The sequence below is a fragment of the Leptopilina boulardi genome, unplaced genomic scaffold, assembly GCF_019393585.1.
Source record: "Leptopilina boulardi isolate dan_hultmark-lab unplaced genomic scaffold, ZJU_Lbou_2.1 LbouV2_179, whole genome shotgun sequence".
Classification (NCBI taxonomy): Eukaryota; Metazoa; Arthropoda; class Insecta; order Hymenoptera; family Figitidae; genus Leptopilina; species Leptopilina boulardi.
In genome coordinates this window covers 956,515-979,913 of record NW_026137728.1, presented here as the reverse complement: position 1 = coordinate 979,913, position 23,399 = coordinate 956,515, and the positions used below count along the sequence as shown (strand labels likewise).

At 25.8% G+C, this 23,399-nt stretch overlaps 1 protein-coding gene across 3 annotated transcripts; it reads left to right on the top strand.

The window, feature by feature from the left end:
• Window positions 1-30: 30 nt before the first annotated feature.
• LOC127277810 (unconventional myosin-IXa-like) lies at window positions 31-22,380 on the top strand. 3 transcript variants are annotated; one of them, XM_051299198.1, is made up of 14 exons: window positions 31-701; window positions 2,346-3,167; window positions 3,682-3,985; window positions 4,092-4,709; window positions 4,819-5,117; window positions 5,200-5,459; window positions 5,631-5,938; window positions 6,022-6,359; window positions 6,440-6,500; window positions 8,825-9,148; window positions 11,578-12,450; window positions 12,539-12,634; window positions 16,263-19,444; window positions 21,598-22,380. In XM_051299198.1, exons 3-14 carry the CDS (start codon window positions 3,693-3,695, stop codon window positions 21,693-21,695), a joined length of 6,750 nt encoding a protein of 2,249 aa, XP_051155155.1. In that variant the 5' UTR covers window positions 31-701; window positions 2,346-3,167; window positions 3,682-3,692; the 3' UTR covers window positions 21,696-22,380. The 3 variants fall into 3 exon arrangements, with proteins under 3 accessions (XP_051155155.1, XP_051155156.1, XP_051155157.1); XM_051299199.1 differs by lacking the exon at window positions 8,825-9,148 and adding an exon at window positions 6,863-6,910; XM_051299200.1 differs by lacking the exon at window positions 8,825-9,148.
• Window positions 22,381-23,399: the final 1,019 nt, after the last annotated feature.

Genomic DNA, 23,399 nt, shown 5'->3' with positions numbered 1-23,399 from the left:
GATAGACGTCGCTTTTTGTATGCATTTATTATTTCCCTAAATTCCTCACTATATACATGTCTATTCAATGGTCGTGCTCGTCGATGGTCACGTGATCATGAAATCCATCCAATCAAAAAATGTCTAATGTACCACGTGACATGAAAAATCGAAATGGTGGACGTATCAGGACGCAGGGTTGGATCATGGGACGCAGGATCCCGTCGGAGTCGAAGGACGAAAAACTGGGCAAGGGCTCCGAACACAGCCGTCACCCGTTAGCCGTGTCATCGGTGATCGGTTCGCGAAAAACGAGTGCAACAATTTTTTTGTGTAATAATAAGACTCCTTTCATTTTCTAAACACGCGGAACAATTATCGGCTAACGTGTGTGTCTCAACAACCCAAGTGTCAACCTAGTCTCTCTCTTTCTCTCTCTTTTCTCCATACGTACACTCCCTCGGTCAAAAGTTTCAGAGAAAAAACAGGACGCTGATAATAGGCGTAGAAAACTCCTTCGTCGTGCGTGTGAAACTGAATTGTGTAATTAAATGGTGTGATTGAATGCGCGCTACAATAATCACTTGGACTTAATTAATAAGCAACAGTCTGGCACGGAGGTTGGGTCTGCGAAAGCATGTTCCAATCCCCTATGGATACCTTGTGATACGAAAGGATGTCGCGAGTAATACATGGTTCGATTTCTTACCAGTTACCCTAAGGTAAGAAAAATATTCATTGCAAATGAAACATGTCGTGTTTTACTCAATATCCGGGAGACATTAACTTCCCGGAAGATCATAATTTTTTTTTCTTTTTTTTTTTTTTTTATCACGGCAAAGTGATATGAGGACGACCTCACGTCCACTGTGTGTTGATATTTGCGAGAGTCAAGTAGTCAATCTTAGTTGATTAGTGAATATTATTGTCTCACATACTAGTTTATCGCTAAGAAGACAATTTTTTAATTTATTAATTACAACACTTGACTTACATAGATAAATTTATCGCTACTAATATTTCAGTATATTTTCTATTTGATAAAAAAAAAAATTAAAAAAAGAAAAAAAAACAATACAGGTGAAAGTGATCAATGGTTCTCAATGTATTGATTTTGGTGATAAAATCTTATTTTACACATGTCATAAGATTATAAAACAAAATTTTTTAAATAATTTAAAGGGATTTTTTTTCTCATACTTTCCATTTTGTTTTAAAAGGAAAGTTTGTTTATCTATATCAGATGGAAATTTTGTTTTTTTTTTTTTTTTTTTGTCGTTCCACATATTTATAAATGTAAACTCCAAATGAACATAAATGTCATTCGCGAAATGATTCACAGCGATCGTTACTTTATCAAAATAGACTTGTAAACAATGTTTCGATAAATATTTGTTAAGATTAAATTACATTTTTTTCAACAGAAAATGCAAAAATAATGTTTCAAGGTGTTAATAAAGTTGAAAAAATTGAACTTTTTAATTTTTTAGAGAAAAAAAAAAAAAAAATCGAATGAATATTTAAGTGTTATCCTGAGTCAGAAAATTACAAAGACAATTTCATTTTTCTGTTTAAAAGAATTGTGACTCATTTTTTTTTCTTTTTAAAGTAATATAATTGTAAATTGTATTTTTTTATTCGTAATATAATATTCTATTGAACAAAATTGTTACGATTTTTTTTTTCTATTTCCGAAGTATTTCCTGTTTTTAATAATATAGACAAGAATGTATAAAGATTTTTCTTTTCTTTGTCAATATTTTGATGCTTATCTATTTTTAAGGACGTAGTTCCGGGCAAAGTAAAACAGTTATTTTTCACACTTGAAGCGAAATAATTTTTTGCAGTCGCATCCAAGAATAATTTTTATAAAAGATTGTTTAATAAACCCGAAAAAAAATTGATATTTTAATGTGAAGAAAATATATCGATCATTGCGAGAAGTAATTTTTTTTTTGGACAATTTTTCGATTTTACAGTGAGAAAAAGTAATTACAGATGGTAATAATTTTTATTTTCTGTATTTATTCAAAAAAAAAAGTTTCGAAATTTTGACAGTTTTAGGTTATGTTTAAACATATTGCTGTTAAATCACCAGAAACGTGATTTAATGTTTTTTTTGGGGGTGTAGTTTTACGATTTTATGGAACAAGTAACGTGAAATTTTTTTTTTTTTTTAATAAAACATTTACATCATACACTGAAAATTTTGAATAAAAAACCAGAAAGTGTTACAAAAATATTGAAAATAATTATATGATTTCGAAATTTTAACCTAAAAATAGCTATTTTTAACTATAAATCGAGAAAAAAAAGAAATTTTTAACAATTGGTTTATTTTATTAATTTATTTTAATTTTTTTCAGATGCAAAGATCTATACTCAATAAACAGAAATAATTAGTGAAAATTCTGCAACAAATATGTTAAAATACTCTAAAGGTGCAAAAAGACCCAACGAGGGTGGAAATTTATATATTTTTGTAGCCCAGTGATGGAACTAAGTTACTGTATGACAACAATAGCTAACCCACGCATAGTTTCCATTTGACATAATGAATGGCTTGATAATAGTTGAAAAGTTGTTAGAAGTGGGCTGCTGAATATACTATATTCAAATAGTGTGTCATATTGTGATATCCTACATTAAATGCACAATATCTTTACTTGAAAATACTCTGTAAATTATCCCTTCGCAGAACAAAAACAAAAAAATTTCCCATTATCTACCAGCTTTTTTTTTTTTTTTTCGTTTTTTGTTTTCACTCGACAAGAGACTAGAATTTAATTAAAAAAATTTTTGTCCATTTTTTTTTTTAATAAATAAAAATTTACAAATTCTGGAAAAAACAAATTTTTTTAAAAAATATTTTAAGTGATATACAAAAAAAAAAAGTACCTCATAAAAAATTATTTTTTTAATCATTAAAACGTATATATATATTTTTTTTTAAATGATTGAAATTTTGAAAAAAGAATCAAATAGAATACTGATGAGATTTAATTAAGAAAAGAAGGAAACAATGAACAAATAGAGTATGGAACATTTTTAACAAGAGTACAATGTACACGAGATATTTAAAATACTTTTATTATTATCGGAAATCTACAAGAAAATCCGAAGGAAAAGCTTTCACACGATATTTTATGGATGATAGAGGAGAAAACTTTTAACCCTTATAGTCAAAGGTTTGTATTTTAAATTGATTTTATTTTGGAAAATTTAAATTTAGAATTTCTAAATTATTAATCAAAAAGGCGTGAAATGGGATTTTAGTGCTTTCTTCTTAATATTCATTTTGAAAGTACAGCAGTACTGATCTGAGTTTATTTTTACATTGGCACGCGTGCAGCTGTTTGTGATTTCATATCTTGTGAGAAATATACAATTGGACATGCCAAAAAAGCTTGTTTGAAAATTTCTTTCGGGGGATTTTAATCGAAACATTTACCAAAAAAAAAATGTATTTTCTGTTAAATAATTGTAAAATAGAAAAATTGGATTTTTTTTTACAAAATTACTTTTCTGTAAAATTAGATTTACATTTAAGAAAAGGGGTTTAAAAGAAAAATTTTTCTTAATTAAATTTAAAAACAATTCTTATAAATAAAATACCAAAATTGGGAGAAATAGATAAAATTATTTACCTTATTTATCAAATAAATAAGTTTTGTGAATAAAATTGTCTTTTTTTTTTTCTAGGGTTAAAAATCATGGACGGTAGTAGTTCAGGAGTGGTGCAAGTATTCGTGGGAGAATGGAGTCCCGAATACGAAGCACTTTCAATTAAAGCAACCAAGCAAACTTCTTCTGCCGAAATCGTAGAGTGTATCATCGAGAAACTAAAGCTTGAAGATAGTACAGCCTCAATTGGCTATGAATTAGCGGAAGTAGTTGGCAATTCGGTTGGTCAGGAATGTAAGGAAAGAAGATTGGGTCCATCTGAGTGTCCTGTAGCACTTATGTTGCTTTGGCCGAAAAGTGCTGCTCAACAAGAATACTACAGGTAATAATTTCATTTTACCTTTCTTTAAAAAAATTGTTTACAATTTAAAAAAAATATTTAAATTTCTTAATCCATTGAAAATAATTTTTTTTGTTTCACTTTGCAGGTTTTATCTGAGGAAAAAGCAACCTGACTATATATGGACAGATAGTAGATTTCCAATGGATCCTCAATTATTAAAGGACTATTTCAATAGATTCCTTTATCAGCCACGTGACAAAGAATATCCAGATCTCTGTCAGTTACCTGATTTAAATGAACAAACACTATTGGATAATTTGAGAGCAAGATTTTTAGCGGGCAAAATATATACCTATGTGGGAAGTATATTAATTGCTCTTAATCCATTTAAATTTTATCCAATTTATAATCCAAAATATGTGAGTCTTTATCAAAATCGAAGACTAGGCACTGATATACCACCGCATATATTTGCAATAGCTGATGCTGCATATCATTGTATGTTAAAAGAAAAAAAGAATCAATGTATTGTTATTAGTGGTGAAAGTGGATCGGGTAAAACAGAATCGACGAATTTTCTTCTACATCATTTGACGGCCCTTAGTCAAAAGGGATCACATGGAAGTGGCGTTGAACAAACGATACTCAGTGCTGGTCCGGTTTTAGAGGCATTTGGAAATGCTAAAACCGCGCACAATAATAATAGTAGTCGCTTTGGAAAATTTATTCAAGTGAACTATAAAGAAAATGGAATGGTTCATGGGTAAGTCTTTTTTTTCAATTTTTGTTTTCCTATTATAGAAATTTTATAAATAAATTTTTACTTAAAGTAAAAGAAATTAATTTTCCTTTTTCTTTTTCACATTTTACAGAGCCGTGGTTCAAAAATATTTATTGGAAAAATCGCGAATCGTTTCGCAAGGCAGAAACGAGAGAAATTATCATGTATTTTATTATCTGCTGGCCGGAGCAACTGAACAAGAGAGACAAACACTTCATTTGGAGAGTTGCGATCGATACAATTACCTTAACAAAAGTGGTTGTTATGGCTTGGAGAATGTCGATGAGTTACATGAATTTTCAAGACTGAAACAATCGATGGAAATGGTTGGATTTACCCCGGAAAAACAGAGGCGACTCTTTGCCGTTTTATCAGCTGTTTTATTACTTGGTAATTAATTTGCAAAAAAAAAAATGAGACGAAAAAAAAGAAAGCAAGATAAATTAATGTTAAATGGAAATTTTTCTAATAGGTAATGTTGAATTTCAACCGAGGAAATCCTATCATCATCATGACGAGGCAGTGGGAGTCAAGAATCCTGAAGTTGTTGCATTAATATCGGAATTATTGAGGGTAAAGCAAGAGACACTTCTTGCTGCACTCACCGCTAAACGTGCACGTGCATCGGGTGAAACTCTTGTTATTAATTATAGGCTTCCAGAAGCAATTGCAGCAAGGGATGCAATGGCAAAATGTTTATATGGAGCTCTATTTGATTGGATTGTTCTCCAGGTGGGTTTTATTTTTCACTTTGCCTGACTATAACTTCATTTTTGTGCCTTAAATTCGATCTGAGGCCTGGACTATATACATTAAGATAGTAGAAAAAAAAATTAATAATAAAAGTAATTAAATTAAAATGTTAAAATTGAAAATGATTTAAAATAATATATTTATCAACAGGTGAATCATGCGCTTCTCTCAAAAAAAGATACACTAAGAGATCATCAAGGCAATAGTATAGGTGTTCTTGATATTTTTGGATTTGAGGATTTTAAAACATGCAATAGTTTTGAACAACTTTGTATTAATTATGCCAACGAACAATTGCAACATTATTTTAATCAACATGTATTTCAATATGAACAAAGGGAATATCGAAAACAAAATATAAGATGGACAGACATTGGATATAGTGATAATTCAGCTTGCTTAAATCTTATCGAAGGCAAGCCCAATGGACTTTTGTGCCTTTTGGACGATCAGTGCAAGTAAGTTTATTTTTTTTTTATTTTTATAAATTAAAAAATTTTTTTTTTCCTATGAAAATATTAATTTTTAATTTTAATTACAGTTTTCCTGGTGCTACTAATGAGACGCTATTGCAAAAATTCAATTCTGTTCATAAGGACAATTCATTTTATGAAGCACCTCAACGACGTGAGGCTGCATTTGTTGTTCGACATTATGCGGGTTCAGTTAAATATCAAACGTCAAATATGAGAGAAAAAAATCTCGATTTGATGCGACCTGATGGTGTTGTTGGTGTATTGAAAAATTCTTCTCTTGCATTTGTACGTGAATTAGTTGGTGCTGATCCAGTTGCTGTGTTTAGATGGGCGATACTTAGAGCATTCTTTCGCGCGCATTTTGCATTTCAAGAGGCAGGAAGAATTCACAGACATGGCAGAAGTAAGTTTTGCTATTATTTACAAAAAAAAGTAAATTTTTTTTTTCATTAAATATTTATTTTTCTTGAAATATTTTTACAGCGGATGGTAATAAAACATCTGTACAAAACAGATACAGAACACCAAATGAGAATTTAATAAGGTCAGTATTTAAAAAAAAAAAAAAAAAAAAACAAATTTTAAAAAAATTTTCCATTTACAATTAATGTTTATGTGTGCCTGGTGATTTTTTTTCTGGTTCTATTATTTTAATATATTTATAAAAGAGATGAAAAAAAATTTAATTAACAGAGTTTAACATAATTTTTTTTTTTTTTTTGTGACTTTTAGCCTATTTGTAAATTATTTTTATTCTTTGCATTTGATTTTGAAAAAAATAATAATTCAGCAGTTTTAATATTAAAAATTACGAAGAGTTGAGAGAGTTTATTTATCTTTGAGAATTAGAAACAACAAAATAAACTATTGCACTTACGATGGACACATTGTCTTTTGTCCTTGTAGCCATCTTGTGACGTTATCAGCCGTGAATCTTGCTATTAACCGAATAGCGTAAGTGGTCTTCGATCCACTATGTGTGTTTGTTCAAAAAAAAAAAAAGAAAAAAAAAACCATTTGTTATATTCAACTTATGGATTTGCAAAGTTTAAATTGAAAAAGTCATATTTATCAGATAAAAGTTTAAAACAATGAATCGTTAAACAAAAGCAAAAAAAAAAGTATTATTGTAAATCCATAATGTTTATTAGAGAACTGAATGTTTAATTTGAATTTTATAAATTTAAATTTTGTTCCAAAGTTGATGTTTGTTCGCACTTTAATGTATTTATTATATGTTATAGAATTAGTTTTCATATAATAATCGCGTCATAATCATCAATTTGTTTTGTTTTTTTTTTACTTTTTGTTTCACATAATAATGCATTACATTTCTCTACAACTCTTCTTAAAGCATGACTGCGAAATGGTATAAAAGTAGCGATATTAATCCGATTGTTCATTCTCATCATCATTTGCATTTTTTAAGAAAAAAAGAGAGAAAAAAAAAAAGAAAAAACATGACACAATGTTCATTCTATCAAAAATAACCATCATGCTTAAACTGCAAAGAAATAAAATAATTAGATTCTAAAAGTGGAAAAACAAAAATTAGAAATCAGGCTTTTTCTTTTTAATATTTTTTCACATTTTTGTTAAACTGTCCTGAATATGGAAAAAAAATAATTCTTAAATAGAAGAAATTGAGATGAAAAGGCAAAAACAAAAGAAATGTGTTTAATTTCATTATATTTCGATTGAACAATTTTTAGAAATCATATTTATCATCTATTTTAAAATTTGCTATTTCAATAATTATTTTGGTAAATTTTTTTCTTTTTCCTTCTTTCGCAATGCTGCGAATCTTTTTCCGGGAATTTTATTTTTTTCGAATTTCTACTTTATTGAATATTTATCTAAATTATCATTTAACAGAATTTATATTTAACATAATTTTTATCTAGCCAAATTTTCATCAAATTGAATTTTTATTTCAATCAATTTTAATTTAGTAGAATTTCTATTTATTGTTAAATGCAATAACTTATTTTGTTAAATATTATTTATCTGATAATAATTATATAAATAATAAAAATTTATTTGATATTTAAAAAAATAAAAAAAAACCATTAAAGAAAAAAGACAAAAAATTTTTATTTTCATTTTTTGAACAAATAGAAATATTTTGTTACGAAATACGAATTTACGATTCTGTTGGCATTTTTTAAATTTATTTTTTTATTATTTTGTAAATTTATTAATTATTATTTTTTAATTTGGTCAGCTGTGTCTGATTGACAATTAATTAATTATTAAATAATATATTTGTGTATTAATATTAAAATTTAATTTCGAATTGTTTCTATCGAATAAAATTTAAAAAAAATGAATAAATAAAAGTTCGATTAATTGAAAATTCTAACATTTAAAAATTTGGCTAAAAGGGAATTTTTTAGAAAAGAATTCTGCTAAATAAAAATTTGTTCAAATAAAAATTTTCTTTAATGAAAATTGATTTAAATAAGAATTCTGTTAAATGTAAATTGAGATAAATAAAAAATAATAAATAATAAAAATAAAAAAAATAATAAATAAAAAAATTAATAATAACAAATATATAGAATATTTTTTCAAATCTTATGAATATCAAAAATACCTTTTTTCATGAAAAATTTTTTTTTTAAACTATCATGTTATCTAGAAACGTGAAAAATTATTCTCCTAAAGTATTGTATTTTTTTTTAATAGTTTGAAATACACTGAATAAAATTAATAATTTTCTAAACTTCGTTATAAAGAATCTTTAATCGTAATATAATGAAATAACAAAAAAAAAAGAAATGACAGACAGTGATGAAATTTCGAGACGTTACTTAATTTTCTATTTAATTGAAGAGAATGTAGCTAAGCATGAAGGGACTTTTTCAGTTCGCACAAACAAATTCGCCCGCCAAGTTATCAGAAGCAGCGAAGTGTCTGCTTACCACCGATCACCCCATCTGCCACATTAACTGTCACACAAATTGAAAACAACGACAGTGTTAACAACAACCGGTTATCATGGCCACAATTTAGAAATATTAATCAGATGCAACAGCCTTCAATTGTAACGACAAAAAGTTACATTGTAAGGGAAAGGGAAGAGCAGCCCAATAGTAATAATAGATTCAGGCGTGATACACATACGCCACTAGAGAGGGTACTTCCAAATGACGAAGCAAACGTTATGGAACGTGCGAATCGAATTGTCATGTATGTAAATCGCACCTATTTGATAATTGATCGTATAAGCTAAAAATAATTAAAAAAAAAAGCGAGGAGAATTTGACACGAGTATTATTGGATTTAATATTCTTTTCTCTCTATTCTCTATCTCTACATGGGTAATGGGTTTCTTCGTGTAGGTAATGGTATTTTCTCGTAGAATCTTTATGGACAATTCTTTTTTTTGAGAATTAAATTGTAGTTAAGCACACACCCTTATCCCCCCAAGAAAAAAAACTGATAAAATTGGTTACGGGTTACTTTAAATTAGACAAAATATAGTCACACATTTTTACAAAATATTCATTTTTCGCCAATCACGTGTTTTGCACCTTCGGATCAGAACGCATGCTCTATATATATATATATATAGGATTTAGATTTAGTATCCGTTAGGTGGTAGATTGTTTTTTTTTTTTTCTTAGAAAATGTTAGATCTTTAGGAATTAATTAATTTCTCTTATTTCGTTTTTTTATTGTGTACAGGCTTCTTTTAGTTTTAGATTATTTTTTTTATTTTAAAACAGAAAAACGATTAAATTAGAGAATCCAATTGAAATATATTGAAAAATGAATTTTAAATTGCTTTATTTTTTAAATTTTTACAATGCTGAAGTCAAACGTTTATGATCACCAATTTTTTAAGACGGAAATTAAAAAAAATTTTGTCTATAATATTTTTTATTTTAATTTTAATTAATTTTTAATTTTATTTTAATTTTCAACTATATCAAGATATTTAAAAATTTCGACAAAATTATTTTTAAAATAACTTTTTTGCAAGGAATTTAATGGTAATAATAAAAAAAAAATTTTGATCACTTTTTGAATTTTATTTTTTGCAAAAAATTAAAATATTTTCAAATCCATCTGTAATTTTGTCCAAAATGTGTTTCTACATTTAAAAAAAAATTGCAGATATAATTTTGATTTTTATTATTTTTGAAGTATTTTTTCGAAAAAAATTAGTTTTTAGGCTATAAATTCTCAGAATAATTACAATTATAAAATTTTTTATTAAAAAATTAATTTTTTAAATTTTTTTAAACTAATTTCCAACTATTAAAAAATTTAAAAAAAAATTTTTTTTTTAGATTTCAAACGCTTAATAAATTTTACTATTAATAATAATAGCGTTTAGAACCTAAAAAAAATATTTTTTTAAAAAAATGTTTTAATGGTTGGAAATTATAAAAAAATAAATGAGTTTATTAATGTTTATTAATTAATTTATTATTATTTATTTATTAATTTTTTTTTATTAATTAACGAAAAATGAGTTTTTTAATAAAAAATTTAAAAATTGTAATTCCTAAGCATTTATAGCCTAAAAAGTAATTTTTTTTCGAAAAAAAATGCTTCAAAAAAATAGTAAAAATCAAAATTTTCAATCGGCATTTTTTTTTTAAATGGAAAAACACATTTTCGACAAAATTACGGATGGATTTGAAAATTTTTTAATTTTTACAAAAAATAAAATTCAAAAAGTGGTCAAAAAAATTTTTTTTTTTATTACCATTAAATTCTTTGCAAAAAGTTACTTTAAAAATAATTTTGTCCGAAATTTTTAAATAAATATCTTTATACAGTTGAAAATTAGGGTGTGAAATATTTTTGTGACAAAAATTCATTGAATTTTACAATAAAAAATTATATCTCAAAATCGTTGATACTAAACGTTTGTAAACTTCAGTATCGTATTTTTTGATATTTGAAAACAATTTTTTAATTTATTTTTAAAAAATTTTAATGTTTAAATTTTTTTTTCATGATGTAAAAAAAAGAAACGCTAAGCCTGTACATATGTGCATGATTTCACTTACATTTTTTCTCACTGATTGGCCACTAATCGAGTTACAAAACTTGACAATTAAATATAACCCTACATTTTATGCATGATTGATAATAATAATAATAATAATAATAATAATTTAGATAATAACAAAAAAATCATGCTTACCTGCAGTCTTCAGAAAATGCCTGCTGCCTGTAAAATTACAGATCAATCCTTTTTTTCACATTTATATCGAATTACAATTTAATAGAAAATCATTCCATTGATTTATAGACATTTTTTTTATGCACTTTTCAAGTTTATAAATATTTAGGTCACATTTTCCAGGGTTTATTAAAATTATCCAAATTCTTCTTTTTGTCCAGAATTTGATGGAAAAAAACCAGAAATTTTTATTACATAAGTATTTTAATTTTTCCAAATCAGAAAATTTATTAATTTTTAGTTGAACGAATTCTGGCAAATTGAATTTTGGAATAATTTTTGTATTTCCCTTTATCATATTCGACTGTAAAAGAAAGACATTTTTTTTTTTTTTTTGTATAATTTTAGCTATTTTTCATTTGAATCCTGTTTTTTAAACTATAAAAAAATGTAATTGATTTGTATTTTTTTTTTTTAGGAAAAACAAATCGTTTCGGCCACGAGAACGGGGCAAGAAAGGCCTAAAAAATTTACAAACTGTAAAAACACTCGCTGGTAGAACACAAAGTTATGGAACTGGTCCTGGAAAAGCGCGTAAACAACCAATGACAGTTTCAGCTCAATTTCAACAAAGTTTACATAGTTTAATGGACACATTGAATCAAGCGAATCCATTTTTTATTCGATGTATTAAGAGTAACGCGAACAAAGTACCAAATGAATTTGACGAAGAAACAGTTCAAAGACAATTGAGATATACAGGAATGTTGGAGACTGTTAGAATTAGACAAGCTGGTTTCAATGTGAGATTAACTTATGAAGAATTCATTCAATTATATCGAATGCTCCTTCCAAAGGGATTATTGAGTTCACAAGCTGATGTTAGACATTTTCTATTGACATTAAATCTTGACAATGATAATTATCAACTTGGAGCGACAAAAGTATTTTTGCGCGAATCAGAAAAAATTAAATTAGACATTAAATTACATCAGCAAATAATTACAAGTATTACAACAATACAAAAATGGTTTAGAGCATGTTTAGAGAGAAGAAAATTTTTAAGGTTAAAAAATGCTGTTGTACAAATACAAGCATTTTGGCGTATGATACTTGCACAGAAATTTGCACATTCATTGCGTACACGAATTGAAGCTGCAATTCATATACAATCGGCATGGAGGGCATATAAAATTCATAATTGGTTTAAAAAATTGAAATGCTGTGTAATAACATTCCAGGCGTGTGTGAGGGGTAATAATGTTAGAAAAGCTGTCGCTGATATGAAGAGAAAGAAGAAACGTGATATTATGTTTAGATCGGATGCAAGGGGAGAACTTCGCGATAAAGAGTGAGTTGATGAACAATTTTTTTTTTTTTGTTTATTATTATAATTTAAAAACAATTTTTAGAATTATGAAATTAAAATTAAATTTTAGATTTGGCAGTGAAGATTCAAGGAGTTTCTCATCGTCCACGGAAAGTAGTGTCTTCACTCGTCGTCTTGAACCTTATGAACGAGTTCTTCCATCAAGGTAATTTTCAGTAATTTTATTAATGATTTTATGTTACAATTCAGATCTTTATTTCAATTTGTTTAACAAATTTTTAACTAAAATTCTTCTCTAAATTAATTATTTTCAATAATTTTAATGGATTTCTTCACAAATTCAATCGTATATTTAATTATTATCTTTAATCATTTACCAATTAAAAATTCTATGAAATTCAATAACTGTTTAAAATTAAAAATTTTAATTCAAAATTACTTGAAATTCAATTATTTTCAAAAATTTCAATTTAAAACCTAAAATTTTCCATCTGAAACTTTCTGAAATTTAATAATTTCAACTATAACTTTTCGGAAATTCAATTATTTTTAATGATTTTCCATAATATTCTTCGAAAAATAATTATTTGAAACTCTTTTTCAATTAAAAACTTTTAAAGATCAATTTTTGTCTATAAATCATTGAAAATTTCAATCAAAAATCACTTGAAGTTTAATTATTTTCAAAAAACTGAATTGTAAATTTTAGAAAATTTGATTATTTTTAAAAAATATTTCTCTAAAATTGTTTGATAAATTATTATTTTCAATTCTATAAAATTTAATTATTGTCTGAAATTTAACAAAATCTGTTGATATTAAATTATTTTCAAAAGTTTCAACTGTAACTCTACCAAAATTCAATAATATTTAATATTTTTTATTTTTTTTTTCAAAATTCAATTATCTGAAAGTATTTTTTAATTAAAAACTTTTGAAATTCAATATTTGTTTGTAATTTCTAATAAATTCTTCAGTAACAGAAATCACCGAAAATTTCAATCAAAAATTACTTGAATTTCAATTATTTTCAACAATCTGAATTGTAAATCTTCAAAAATTCAATTATTTTTCAAAATGGTTATTTAGATTTACAAATGGGCGATAAACCCTAAAATTATTTTGTAAACTATTTTTAATTCTGTAAAATTTAATATTATATTCTGAAATTTAATAAAATCTGTTGAAATTAATTTTTTTTCAAAAGTTTCAACTGTAACACTTTAAAAATTCAATTATTTTTAATAATTTTAATGTTTCTTTAAAAATTCAATTATTTAAAAAACTTTCAAATGAAAACTTCAGAATTTAGTTGTTATCAGAAATTTTAGAAAAAAAACTACTACTACAATTTCCCAAAAAATTTATTTAAAATTTAAAATTTTGTGCAATTTAAACATTAAAAAAAAAATTAATTTAAAAATCTGTAAAACGTAATTATTGTCAGAAATTTTTTTATTAATTTTTTTATAAATTGCCAACTATTGGAAGTTAATGGATTAATTGAATTTACATAATATAAACGAATAAGTATGTTTGAATTTTAAAAACAATTAAATCAAAAATAATATTTAATTTTTTTAAATAATTGGATTGAAAAAGTAATTGAATTGCAAAATAAAACAAATTTAAAGTTATAATTAAGTTTCATTTTAATTTAATTCTCAGATAATTGGTAACAAACTTTTGTCTTGAGCATTTTTTACGAAAATTTGTAATTTTCAAGATATTTGCAAATTTTCATACTTTTTAAACACCCGTATATAAATTTCTATGGAATTGATTTAAAAAAAATAGCATTTTTTGAGATTTCACTAATTATAATTTTGTTTTATATATAAACATTAATTAAAAAAACGATTTAAAAAATGGAATTTTTGAAAAATGGTATTAAAACTGTTGAAAAAAAATTAATTAAACAAAGAATTATATAGATAAAAATTTGAGGAAAAAATTGTAATTAAATTTCAGAAGATTTTAATTTAAAACTTTCATAAATTTTAATTGTTAAAATTTTTTTTTACAAACTTTAAAGAATAATAGAATTTTAGAGTACAATTTTTAATTAAAAAAATTTTTATTTTCCTGAATTGTTAAAAAACTGTATAAAAGTAATTAAAAAAAATTAATTTAGCGAAAAATTTTAAATAAAATTTTTAGAAATAATTGAATTATAGAGAATTTTAGAGAATTTTCGATTGAAAAATGTTTTTAAAAAAATTAAATTTTCGATTTTTTAAATTTTCAATTAAAATTTTAATAAACTTGAATTATTGAAATTTTTTTAATAATTATATAAGGGACCATTCATTAATTACGTAAGGACAATTTTGGATAATTTTGACCCCCCCCCCCTACCCCCATGTAAGAATACATAAGATTTTTTGAACCCCCCCTCCCCCTTCTTACGTAAGTTTTTAACAATATTAATGTAATTAAAAAATTAATTACAAATAATACAAATGGAAAATACTTGGCAAAATCTTATGTAAGAATAGCTTCTACCCCCCCCCCCCCCCACCCCCGACGTAAGACCATGTAGAGATTTTATAAACCCCCCCTCCCCCTAAGAACCCTTACGTAATTAATGAATGGCCCCTAAGGGTGATTCTCTCAAAAAGAACAAATTACTTGTGCACAATTTTTGACGAGGTTTTTGTTAAAAAATAATAACATTAATTTCAATTAATAAACATTCTCCCAGCCATACGATAAAATTCAACAAATTTTTATGGGATCACTAAAGAAAATTTCAAAAAAATGGCAAACAACTGAATTATTGAATGAAAACTAGTGTTAAAACTCCATTCCGTAACTCCATTCCGTGACATCAGTTTTTATTCAATATTTCAGTTATTTTACCTTTTTTTTAAATTTTCTTTAGTGGTTCGATTGAAAATTGTTAAATCCTAACGTATGGCTGACAGAATTTTAAATAATTTCAATTAATTTTCATATTTTTTAACAAAATACCTTAAAAGCGTAATTTGTCCTTTTTGAGAGAATCACCCATAAACAAAAATTTAATTTTAAAGAATTAATAATTAAATAACGTTTTTTGTATTTGAATTTTTGAAAAACTTGATTAAAATAATAAAATTATTAATTATTTATGAAAATAATTAATAGAAAAAGAAATTTAAGTTAAAATTTTTTAGAAATAATTGAGTTTTGGAAGAGTAACAGTTAAAATTTTTTGAACTAATTGAATTTCAGTAGATTTTCAATTAAAATTTACATAAATTGGAATTTTTTTTTAGATATTTTATAAGCTTTAAAGAATAATTTAAACTTTGGTGAATTTTGAATTTGAAAATGTTTTAAATAATTGAATTTTCGAAAATGTTGATTAAAATTATTAAAATTAAATTATTCAATAAAGAATTTTAGATAGAAAATTTAGAAATAATTGTATTTTAAGAGTTCGAATTAAAATTTTTAGAAATAATAATTGAATTTCATGTGAATATTAATTGAAAATTTCATATTAAATTGATAAACAAATTTTTTTTTAAATTTAGACAATAATTGAATTTTAGTGAATTTTCAATCGAAAACTTAAATCATATAATTTTCAAAGAATTTATTTTAAATTATTAAAAATAATTGATTTTGCAAACAATTCAAGTTAATATATATTTTTAATAATTGAATTTAAAAAAAATAAAAAAAGTACAATCCGAGGCCTGATATAGAAAACTTTTTGAATTATTTTCATTAGGGTGAGGGAAAAAAATTTTTATTTTAACTGAAAATCAAGGAAAAAGTTGGGGAAAAAAAAATATTTTTTGTGTTAATCCTGTATAAAAAATGTGAATTTTATATTTTTTCAGAGTCGATGACATTCATCAAGAGCCATCATTTGATTCATCGCTCGCCTATCGTAAAGTAGTGCCGAATAAACGTTTCTTTAATGATCCAATATCAGTGTCAAAATCAAGTGAAACATTTTATCCCGATGTGAGTAATGAGAGAAAAGGAAGTCTCGAAAGTTTAGCGAGTCTTCGTAGTTATGAATCTCAATTAAGTATCGATAGTTCTGAATCGCATCATTCACAAGAAAATTCCAAACCCATACCAAGTATGAGAACAAGACGAAATGAACAAACATCAGTGACATCGGCAATGATAAATACCAGTCTAACAAATACTGCCAGCAGCCAATTATCAAGTAAAAGAACCGATAGTTCATCAACTGGTTATAGTGATGGTGATACTGATGCTGAGACACCAAGTGCCGTTCACAGTGCACCGCCTGTTTTTAATACAACTCCATTTTCAAGTAGTCGCGATATGGCTTATCATTTATCATCATTGAATATAACACAAAATCCAAATAGCAGTGGCGATAATATTTGGAAGAAACGTTCTGATTTACCACAATCATCATCGTCATCATCATCATCACCGTACAATGATTATTTAATGCAAATACCACAAAAGGCAACAGTGACACGTTCACAAAATGTTTCACAATATCGAAATTTAACTGAAACACTATTGGAGCAAGCGCGACTTGAAAGACTCAATGAGGCATCAAATTATAATGTTAAAATTGTCAATCCAACTACATGTCGCGAACAACGAAGACTCAGTGATAATACTTATCAAAATGAATGTGCTGATAGTATTCATAGACGTGAAAATATTTACACTGGTGGTAAATGTATGAAAGATTATAATTATTTGAGAAGGCAAAATTCAGAAGGTGATACAAATTTAAAAACAGATGATGCAATGAAAATTTCAAAAGATATGAGAGAAAGAACAATAGTGAGAAATAAAGAAAAAGAACCCGATGTACCGGTGAGAATTGGACGAAGAAATCGTTTACCACGTGAAGTTCAATGTCGTTCAATGGGCGAGAGTGCAACAACAGATGTTAATACAAATGAAAATAGAAATCTATTTCTTGGTACAATACGTGAAAGTGATTTAAAAACAGGTAATGTTTGGATAAATAAAGAAGAGAGAAATATACCCACCGATTGGTCAACAAATAATAAAAATGATGTTGTACAATTTAAAGATCAAAAACGTGTTAGATCAAATGCCATAAATTTTGAATTACGTCGAAGAAATTCAGATCCAGCGACAAAAATTTCTGTACTTGATGATAAAACAACTGATACTAGTCCTGATTTTAAACATGCATCGGAAAGTATTGAATGGAAGGGTAATTATTTTACATTAGCTGGTCATCGTTTTCGTAAAGTTGCAAGATTTTCAAAAGACGATGTTTGTGTATGTTGTCATGCTAAAATGGATGCATTTGTAACACAAGGTTATAAATGTAATGATTGTAAACAATTATATCATGTTAAATGTATACAAAATGGTGGTGTATTAAAAATGCCATGTATGATGGCAAATGCGCCAAATAGAAGGAATCGTAAAAAAACAGGACGTACGATATATGAAAATGTTAAACAAAATGTAACATCGAAATTTAGTTTAACTGGTACATCAGCATTTTCAGATAGTACAGATAAAATAATATCTGATGCTAAAGAATTGGCATTAATGCAAGATTTTATAACGAAAAAAATTTATGCTATGGAAAGTCAAGAGGAGGGAGGTAAAAGAAATGATGTTGATCGTGTATTTAAACAGGCATTGAGAAAATTTAAAGATGATTTAGTGATAACTTATAGTGTGGCAATACAACAGGGTATTGAGGGTAATATTAAGTATACGGATTTAATTGCTAATTTTCTTCATGTTATTGAAACAGTTTGTAAACAGGAGAATACAAGGGAAGATTTTCCTGTTTCAATGGGTGTTAATGCATTTCGTGGATTTATGAATGAATTTATGAAATTGTCAAAAACGGAAGCAATTGAAAAGCAAAGTAAAAGTAAGAGGAAAAAGGAGAAAAAAAGAAAACAAGAGGAACCAATAAGACATGGTAATCATATGTTTCAATTGACAATTATAAATATTCCAACGGCTTGTGAGGTTTGTACATCATTTTTTATGTGGCCAATTGAAAGAGGATTGGTTTGTCAAAATTGTAAATTAACATGCCATAAGAAATGTTATACAAAAGCATCGGAATGCGGTAAAGAGGGTTCAATAAGTGAAATAAATTCACGACATGTTTTTGGTGTTCCATTATATAAACTTGATTGTGGTGATGGTAAAGTTCCATTGGTTGTTGATCGTTTAATAACAACAATTGAAATGCGTGGTTTATATACGGAGGGAATTTATCGAAAAAGTGGTGTTAGTTCAAAAGTTAAGGAACTTAAAATGAAAATGGATGAGGGCGATTTGGAGAAAGTTGATTTTGAAAATTATCAAGTACACGTATTGGCTGCTGTTTTAAAGAGTTTCTTTCGTGATATGCCTGAGCCATTACTTACATATGAATATTATGATGATTTTTTGCATGCTGCAAGTTTAACTGATCCTCACGATAGAATAAGTACGTTGTTTGCAATTTTGAAAAAATTGCCAAAACCAAATTTTGATCTTATGGAACGTCTTATTGTTCATTTGGCAAGAGTTGCAAGACACGAGGAGGATAATCGTATGTCACCATCGGCATTGGCTATTGTTTTTGCACCTTGTATATTGAGGACAAATAGAATATTACCGGCGCAAGATTCATTGCAAGATGTTGGTAGGCAAACACGTTGTGTTGAGACAATTGTTCAGGAAAAATTGCGCGTTGTTCGTGCAACATTGGCTGATATTAATACATTGGAAACGGCGTGTCATACGGCGACACATCGATTATCGAGTTTGAGATCGTCGAAAATATTTAGTCCTGAAGAATTAAATGTAACATCATCGAGTCCAGTGTCAAGGGGAACAACAGTTGAAACAGAAAGAGATCGAAGCGATGAGGAAGAGGCAATTCTTGTTGGTCATATTAAAGAAATTGAAAAAGAAAAAGCTCTTCTCACGTCAACATTACCCAGTTTAACGAGAGCATCGTCCGATGATGATCTTCTTCTCTCAGCAACTGATCTAGACGATGGATCATTGGACGATTTACTACCATCTGCTGGTATGAATTTTTGATTTTTTATTTTCAATGACAAAATTATTATTATTATTATTATTATTTAAGAGGGAAAATACGTGAAAAAAATTGAAATTCGGGTCAAAATTTCTCAAAAGGATTAACTAAATTTTTCAAAAAGTAATTAATTTTCAATGTTAAATCGTTTTTTTTTACTTCAACTGTTATCAAAATAAATTTCTGAAAAAATATTAAACCAATTTTTTTTTTGTTAAAATTATAAACAATTAAAATTTTATCTGTTTTAAATAAAAAACAAAAAAAAATTTCGAGATTCAATTGACAAAAAAATATCCCTAAAGTTTTGAACGTTCAAATGAAAGAATTTTTTTTTTGTTACTTTTTGTAAGTTTGGATTTTAGTACAAAATATTAATTTTCACATTAAAAATTGGATTATTTAATGTTGAATTTATTTTTTATTAGAATACACGTTGAAGTACATTTCTAATCAACGTTTAGAAATTAATTTTTATTTAACACGAAAAATTATAAAACAGTTTATTTAAAAAAAATATATTTTTTATAATTTCTTGATTATTTATTTAAATAATAATAATAATTATTTATTAAAATAATAATTACATGTAATGAGAATTTGAATTTTTTTAAAGCAAAAATTATTTTTAAATATTACGTTTCAAGACGAGAAAAACCGATTTTTTGTATTTAAATTTGTTAATTGGATGTTGAGACAAATTTTTATTTTTTTTTATTTAAAACAGCCAAAAATTTCAATTATTTATAATTTTAAGGAATAATTTTTTTTTGTAGGCAAAAAAATTATTATTTTCCAAATAAAAAATATTTTTTTCAATCGTTAATTATAAATATTGTGTGAACTTCAGTGAAAGTTGAAAATTTGAGATTATTTCAATACACATAAAGATGAAAATTACATTAAAAAATTTTTTTAAATGAAAAATTAATAGAAAAAATATACTTTAATTAAATAGAAAAAATTTATTCAGTAAAATAAAATGAAAATTAAATAGTAAAGTTTTAAAAAAAATTTCTACTCCATTTCAGCTTATTTTACATAGAATAAATGAAATTTAATTTAATTTAATTTCGAATTTAATGAGATATTCAATAATTTTTTTTTAAAAAAACTTTTCTTAACTTTAAATTTGATGATGGAAACGCTTTTTAAAATTGAAGCTGATTTTTAATAGTACTTCCCGGTAGAGGCGAAAGCACACTAATTAGGATGTTAGTTTTTATTATAAATTAAAAATGTTTTTTATTTAATAAACTTTAAAAATAAAACTGCATTTTGTAATTTTGTAAAATATTGAAAATGTCGTAGATAACAAATATTAAAATTTTTTTTCGAAAAATACTATCTATACTTGAAACTCGTCAATAAGTAAAATGTCGTTTTATAACATGTATTTTATTGCACAATTTTGAACTTCAACAAGTTATTTACTGAAAAGTTATTGAAAAACTATTTTTGCTAGAATTCAATAACTTTATTTCTTTTTTTTTTTGTTGTTTTTTTTTTTTTTGTTAAGTGTCAAACACTTTTTCATGAGAGTGACAAGCAATTTCGTATTTTTCATGTAGTTTACTTTTTGCTTCATATATGGAACGAGGGAAAGTAATTGACGATAAAACATTTTTATCTTATCCTCTCATGTTTAAAATTGTTTCAAAAAAAAAAAAAAAACAATTAAAAATCGTTCACAAATTATGTCTCTTATTGTTTTATAACTCAATAATTAGCTATGTATTTATATGAAGCGTACGATGTAATTTATGTATGAATTGTTCTTTAATTAAAAAAGTTATGGACGCGGTATTCAATTTTGAATCAGTATAAATTACACGTTTGTTTATTATTTAATTATTATACTCGCAAATTGTGGCTAATAAAAATTTATTACAATTTTACATGATTAATAAATCAATTAATAAACCGTTGATGGTAAATTTTAATTTTTTAAAGCAAACATTTTGATTGTAAAAAAAAATTTGATGAAAACGAAAAAAAAAAGATGTCAGGAAAAAGAAAATATTTTCTGAAAGTCAGGGAATATTATTTTACGGCAATATAAAAAATACTATTTTTTTTTGTAAATATTAAAAATATTTATTGTATTGTAATAATAAATTTTTTTTTCTATCATTTTTCAGACGGCCTAGTCAGAAAAAAACCAATTCAAAGACAAAGCTCAGCGGACAACTCGTTTCAGACAATCATTCACCATGACGAGGATATGGTGATGGTATGACGAGAATACATCGTCCAAAAGACACGTCTCGGTTAAGTACACCAATCAAAGTAGATTATATTATTAACTGAAAATAATGTCAGTGCTGCCTGCGTGAAGCTTTGCGAATCGCGAGTCTCTTTTTGAAACAAAAAAAAGCATTTGTTGACAGTTAACTAAATAATAATAATAGCAAAACTTGACTCTAGATAGGTTTAGTAATTTGTTGAATCCAGATAATGTTTTTTGCGAGTGTGGATAAAACAGATATATATATATACATAAATATGCGATATTATTGCATTTAATGAAAGGTGAAAAAAAAAAAATTCTATTTTATCTTTCATCATTCTTGATTCGTTAAAAGAAAAATTTACTTCCGAAGAATGAACTTCATGAAGCATGAAATAAAAAAGAGAAAACTTATCAGGTATCACGTTTTCCAAATTGCACTTTGCAATAAATTATTTTTTATTATTATTATATTATATTATTATATATTATATTATATTACATATTATTATATGATTCTTTAATGTTAAAGTTGTTGTATGACGCTGTTTTTTTTTTTTAATTTTTTTTTTTAATTTTTATTTGTTTGGTGGATGAAACGACGTAGTTCTTTCATCTGGATATAAGATTCTGTACAAAGAGTGGAAAAGGCGCTAAGGCGTTAGACTGAAAACAAAACAAAAAAAAGGAGAAATATTGAAAGAACTTCAAAATGATGATTTATTTACATTTTATAAAATGTGATTAGATATGCGATGAGAGAAAATTAGAAAACTAAGCGAGAGGGATAATGAAGGAAACGAGAAACCAAATTCTAGTTTGTAGTGATCCGATACGCTACTACGATTTTCAATTATACATTTTATTCATTCATTTTTTATCTACATATATATATATATAACCACACATAATATTCAAAGCAAATATCATCGGATATAAACGCTTATTATCATTCCAATGAATCTGTATATTTTAGCAACGAATTTTTTTCTTTTTTGCACCTTTATATTATATATTTTTTCAATTTTCTTAGCATTCCTTCCCCACCACCCCCTTTTTTTTACCCCTTTACCCCTCCCCTCTAATATTATCGAGCAACATTTTTTTTGCACTGCTCAGAACTGAACTATTTTTTATTACCTAAAATCAAAAGAACGATTTTTAGTTTTTAAAATCTTAAGTTGGGGCTTTTTTTTTCCTTTTGTATTTTGTAATCCAATGTCTTTCAATTATATTTCAGTTGAAGACTTTTTTAAGTATAACTAAAAGTATAAAAAAAAAAAAATATATGCTACGCAATGACTGAAAGAAAAATTTTTTTACAGTAATTTAAGAAATGCTGAAAAATTATATATTTATGAAAAAAAAAAAAAAATTATAAGGAATCGAAAATCTTTTTGTACATCGAGCGCTTTATAATCGAAGATAAAGATAATCGAAATTGAATTTAAAAAAAAATTACGTTATTGCGTGGCTAACGATCGACGCGTATTATATTTTTTAGCGAAAACAAGTTTTTTTTTTTTTTTTTTCAAATTCTCAGCGCCGATTACTTCGACGATCGCTTCTTATCGCGAAAGTGTTTATAAAACTGAAGAAGTATCTTGTAATCTATTTAGAAAGTTTAATTATTATACACAATTTATATTGTATGTAATTGAATCGTTCCTGTTTAAAAAAAAAAATGAATGTCTGTTTTCTATTGCTATGTAT

Bases quoted from the DNA above. Each gene is read 5' to 3' on its own strand.
- LOC127277810 (XM_051299198.1), top strand. From the start codon at position 3,693: ATGGACGGTAGTAGTTCAGGAGTGGTGCAAGTATTCGTGGGAGAATGG. The intron at 3,986-4,091 runs GTAATAATTTCA...TTCACTTTGCAG, and splicing joins GCTCAACAAGAATACTACAG to GTTTTATCTGAGGAAAAAGC. The intron at 9,149-11,577 runs GTATGTAAATCG...TTTTTTTTTTAG, and splicing joins CGTGCGAATCGAATTGTCAT to GAAAAACAAATCGTTTCGGC.